This window comes from Lepisosteus platostomus, chromosome 4 (assembly GCF_059453375.1).
Source record: "Lepisosteus platostomus isolate fLepPlt1 chromosome 4, fLepPlt1.hap1, whole genome shotgun sequence".
Classification (NCBI taxonomy): Eukaryota; Metazoa; Chordata; class Actinopteri; order Semionotiformes; family Lepisosteidae; genus Lepisosteus; species Lepisosteus platostomus.
Window position 1 is genome coordinate 4019410 of NC_142614.1, and position 5476 is coordinate 4024885.

Below are 5476 nucleotides of genomic sequence, written 5' to 3' on the forward strand. Positions count from 1 at the left end.
TCACTCATTTGGGTGTTTTTTTTATATTTATTTTTCCAACTCCTTCTTGTGAGCATTTTCAAACCTTCCAAAACTTTTGCACTACCATCACTAATAGTAACAGTGATAATAATATACTGTGTGAAATAACATATAACAAATACAGTAGCTACAGTATCATGCATCTGATTGATATACTGACGTAAGTCAGTCTAATTGATCTACTGATCTAAGCCCCCCCCCACACACACACAAAACATTTAATGTTCAAAGTTATTTTCCTGTGGACATACTGCAGACAAATTCTGCAATATATTTTACATTTAGCTAGTCATCCACTTCTTATCCACAGGAGAAAGGGAGATTCTAAATTTAGTTTCCCAGAAAAATAAAACATCAATATTGAAGAGGAATTTAAGGGATGATAATAGTACTCAGCTAAATTAGCTTACTTTTACCCGAATAATCCACTTTTTTAGCGATTCGAGCAGTACAATATAAGAGACAGTTCCGTAACTGTCTACAACTTTCAAAAACACTAACAATGTGGAGATATTAAGTAACTTCTACGGGTAAAACAGTTAATCAGAATTCAGATAACTGGTATTCGTGCCAACAAACCAAATACACCCAAAGAGTAATAGAAAAGTGTACTACTGGTATCCCCACGTACTGTAGGGCTACAGCAACACGAAACGGACCCCCTCTGGCGGCCATAAATTATGTTTTCGACAATACTGGTTTTTTTTTGGGTGGGGGTAAAAACGAATATTTTCGTTTCGCTTATATCGTGCTGACGGTTTCGCCGTGCCACGACATGACACAAAACCGTTTCCATGTCATGACTGGAAATGTCGCCCCAGCTAACACGGGCCTGTTCACCGAGGGCGAAAGCAAAACCTCGCTCGCCGACTCCCCGCGGCCGGGAAGAGCCGGGCTGCGCTTCTGGTAAACGGAGGTCTGACACAGAGCCTCCCAGAACGAATGAGTTAACCGTGAAATCACATCGCGGCTCAGAAAACACCCCGGTTCCTAACCATGAATCACTAGTTTCTTTCAACGATGAGAACAGAAACGACGATTAATCGATTAATCCTGTCACTGCGGCTCAGCCGCTTATTGAAGGTTTTTAAGGGCTGAAAACGGTTAACAATCACACCCAACTGCTGCTGCTCACAAATGTGAACGGGGTTATAGTCTGTGTGGACTGAGCACACCTCTGTCCACAGACTGAGATAGTTTTAGACATGGCACGCACGTCCCTGCGTGTGTATATCCATGTTGTATCTGTCCGGCTACCACGCAGGTAGGCACATTGATACAGTTTCTTGATAATTTCTGCTGAAACTGAAACAGTCCGTCCAGCTGTCCAACAGAATACAAACAAACCCGAGTGACGTGACGTGACGTGACGCGATGCTGGGAGTGCCGCCGCTCAGCCGGGCAGGAGGTGGAGACTCTGGATAATATATAAACCACGCAGCCGCAACTCCAAGTACTGCGCAGCATATAAAGTACTATTCAACAGTACAGGAAAGTAGCCTGCAGATCTTCCTTTTTTTTATTTTCCCGGGTAGCACAAAATACAATCTCTTGTTCTCCCAAGATGTCTGATGTACTCGCCGAGGAGACGCTTTTGGTAAGAAAGCCGTTCTGTCTACTGTATTTCTTTTGTTAACTGAACTTAAAAAAAAAAAGCCTTAGGAGCAACAGTTGTGGGGGTACTACTGCTATTCTCAAAGGGATCAGCATTCATTTACACTCGGGAAACGCTACAAGTGGATTAGCTTCAACCGTAAAGTCGGAATAAACGTTTGTTGTTTTGAGTTGCTTTCAGTAATTTTAGAAACTCGTCTTTTGAACTGTACAGGCTGGAGTGTGGGGCTTGAGCTTCACAAGCAACTAGCAGAAGTTTCATTCAAGGCCGAATAGGGGAAAAAGTTTTAGCGGCGGAGACTTTTACAAGTAACGTCGGGGGGGGGGGGGGGGAGTGTTATTGCTTTTTCAGCGTGGAATTAACGTCTACCTGGGTTCAATGTATACAGGATAAACTTGATAAACTAGTGTTTATTGGGGGTCATAAAAAGGTTTTTCCCAAAGACAAGGTTAAAGATTATTTCTAACAGCTTTCCAGCGAGATGGGTTGTGTAACAAAGCCGCGACTTCAACAAAGCGTTTTAAGTTTAAACTTGTGCACATACAGCATGAAACGTGTTTTTCCCCCCAGGTGAATGGAAATGTATGTTTAACCGCAGACACTACAGAAGTGTGACAGTCACATTCGGCTCATCCGCTTTTGCTGTGATGTGATATTTTCAGACCTGCTGTATTTATCAGTTGTTGTTTGTTTTGTTCCCCCCCATAAACAGAATTTGTTGAACATGAGTTTGGAGGAGTCCTTCTGTCAGAAACCAATTAAGCAAATGGCACTTCGTCGCAACCTGTCGACCTCCGCACAACCCTCCGCGACACACTACAGGACCGACGCCTTCAGCTCCGAGCAGCTGAGCGACATCGAAGGCTGGCCGGTAGACAGTCTGTGGAGTAAAACCTCGCCGACTCGGGGCTTGAACACTTTCAGGTCCGATCGCTCCATGAGCCTGACGGAGGGCAGTATCCAGGGTTTGGGCAGAACCAGGACCCCCGAGGTACCCCCTCCGCCTGGCTTTCCTCCTCTCAACGCCTCGGCGCTCTCCAGCCGCTACAAGACCGAGCTGTGTCGCAGCTACCAGGAGAACAGGACCTGCAAATACGGCAACAAGTGCCAGTTCGCCCACGGAGAGGCAGAACTCCGTGGCCAGTACCGCCACCCCAAGTACAAAACGGAGGCTTGCCGCACCTTCTACAATTTCGGGTACTGCCCTTACGGATCGCGCTGTCACTTTATCCACGAGGAGAAGCCGTACTCCGCCGCTTTGCAGCAGGGATCCCCGGCCCCCGACGGTCAGCAGCCGCGCCTGTTCCGCCAAAGTGTCAGCTTCGGCGGTTTCCCCGGCTCCAGGAGCTCCCCTCCCCCGACTCTGCAGGACCCCCTGGGCTTCACCCGGGCGCCCTCTGTATCCCCGCCTCCAGCCGACCTGCTGTCGCCGGTCTTCAGCGAAGCCGGTGGCCCGTCCTTGAAGAGCGCCTTCCAGTTCTGCCAGAGCCGCCCGAGCCTGAGCGACATCCACAGCATCCCCCACATCGTGGAGCCCCAGAAGTCCGCGTGCTGCGTGTGCGGACACAGCAGCGGCTTCCAGGCCGCCGTGGGCAAAGCCAACGCCAAGGAAGACCAGAACAGCCCTTACATCCCGCTGCCCAACCTTCAGCGCTTCTCCTCTGAAGACTCGCTTTCGGACCGGGAAAGTTACAGTAGCTCCGGCAGCATGAGCGGTTCGGAGTCGCCCACTTTCGACAGCATCGGGTCCAAGCGGCTCTCGGTGTTTGCTCGCATGTCCCTTTCCGACTAAAACGCACAAGTTTAAAAAAAAAAATATATATCCCCAAGAGACATTTCCAGTATCTAATCTAAACGAACCTTGGAGATACTATTTTTAAGATACATTAAAAATTAGAATATGATGCGCAGAAACACTTTATTTATATTTATAATTATTTTTGCTCAGTGAATATTTGGTACACATTCTTACTGCAAACCAAAGCTCTATTTTTATAATTATATATTATCTTTTCTATCAAAGTGGTCTTCCATTAAAATGCCTTATTTAAATGCATATCTTATTAAATCAACACAGCGTTCACAATTTGTTACTGACCATAAAGCTGTTAGGGCGGTTTTTAATTCAAGAAATACCTCTGTTCTTTCATATTCTTTCCAGAGCTTATCAAACAGAGTCAGGGTTCCAGTTTTTCTAACCTGTTTTTACACGCTTTCTGTGTAAAAAAAAAACACTTTTTTTTTCTTTCCTGTAAATTTAATATCAGTATTTTTAAGATATGAAACCATTAATGTGACAAACTTGAAAGAAAATATCCACTATTTTCTGCACTTTAAAATTCATTATTGGGAGTTTCTCTGCATGTAGCATTTTAACAAAGCTTTATATTTTTTTACCGAATAAGCAATATGTTCCACGTGAGTCTGTGTGTGTGTATGTATATATACACACAGACATAGGAACAAGACCAACCTCTGATTAATATGTGCCATTTATAGTCCTAAAGATGACAATTACAAAACTTATGCATTGACATATACTTAGAATGTTTAAGTTACTGTTTCTGCTTGTAATGCTTTTTCTCATGTATTGAATCATTTTATGGCCAATGTAAGGAGATGCAATAATGTCAACTTTGGTGTGTTAGAGGCATATATATATATTTTGAAGCTACAGGTTTGTGTTGTATAATGTGTGACAACTCTGCCAGGGACTTCATACTAGAGTTGGCTCATTCATTGCCAGGGAAAACAGTTAGAACAATGCAGTACTTCCTTATAATTGTTTGTTTGTTCTATGTATGTGTTAAAATTGCGAACTAATATTTATTATACTTATTTATTGAAAAAAATTACATTTTTATTTTTACTTATTTATCAAACAATAAAACTGTTTGGACTCACTATGTGTGATACAAATGTTGCTACTGGAAGTGATTTTTTTTAAAAATTATGTAATAATAAAACAGTAAATGCTCAAAGCTGATTCAATGCCTCTCAAGGTGACGTTGATAATCCAAGCAGTATGACTGAAAAGTGCTGTTTTGTCCCTTGTCATAAATTCAAGAAGATGCCAGAACAGGAAGTCACATTGTAGAAGCTGGCCAACAAAAAAACACCACTAACAATTAGCCGATCAGTGAATAGCCTTCTTCTTCTGTATAGTGGTGGACCCAGTGTAATGTCCCTTGTCTAGTTAATATGGCCCAGACATGTACTACCACTGCATCTTAACACGTATTAAATGGTTAATTAAGTTAAAGATAATTGGTTGAAGTTCCTGCTGTATGGAAATACATCTACCCAAGACACCTAAAGCAATAGACACTGGACACCTAATGCAATGGCTCTGTACATTCAACATTGCAACTGAAACAACAGAGCGGCGGGATTGATAAAGAATGTTTGTGTTGTCCAAAAACTGCCAACCCCAAAGCCTCCATGATTAAATTTTTAAAAAATCCAGATTTATTTTCTCCTAAATCAGATTTTTCAAACGTTATGGTTTGGTCACCTAAATTACCTCAAAAAGAGTTGGTCAGATCAGATCCTGATGTGTAAAGCAGAAATAAAAAAAAACAGTCCCAGGTGAGATGCCACCCGTTATTAATGACTTAATCGCATAACTCCCAGGTGTTCAAGCACAATCAATATGGATATTTGCTCAAGTCCCTCCTCCAATAAAGAACAATGTGAAAAACAGGAGAGCTCTACTTAACTCACTGCAGAATGGAGACCTGAAACACTTAAGAAAGACTAGAAATGTGGAGTGTATTCGGCTGACCAGGCTGAGTTGGCTACTAATAACTGATGGCTCCATGCTGAAAAGAGAAGAAAAGA

At 43.0% G+C, this 5476-nt stretch overlaps 1 protein-coding gene across 1 annotated transcript; it reads left to right on the top strand.

Annotated features, from left to right (window-relative positions):
• Window positions 1–1458: 1458 nt before the first annotated feature.
• On the top strand, window positions 1459–4622 carry LOC148672155 (mRNA decay activator protein ZFP36). Its single transcript, XM_088627612.1, has 2 exons — window positions 1459–1618; window positions 2349–4622. Exons 1-2 carry the CDS (start codon window positions 1586–1588, stop codon window positions 3426–3428), a joined length of 1113 nt encoding a protein of 370 aa, XP_088483738.1. The 5' UTR covers window positions 1459–1585; the 3' UTR covers window positions 3429–4622.
• The last annotated feature ends 854 nt before the right edge of the window (window positions 4623–5476 follow it).

Bases quoted from the DNA above. Each gene is read 5' to 3' on its own strand.
- LOC148672155 (XM_088627612.1), top strand. From the start codon at position 1,586: ATGTCTGATGTACTCGCCGAGGAGACGCTTTTG. The intron at 1,619-2,348 runs GTAAGAAAGCCG...CCCCATAAACAG, and splicing joins TCGCCGAGGAGACGCTTTTG to AATTTGTTGAACATGAGTTT.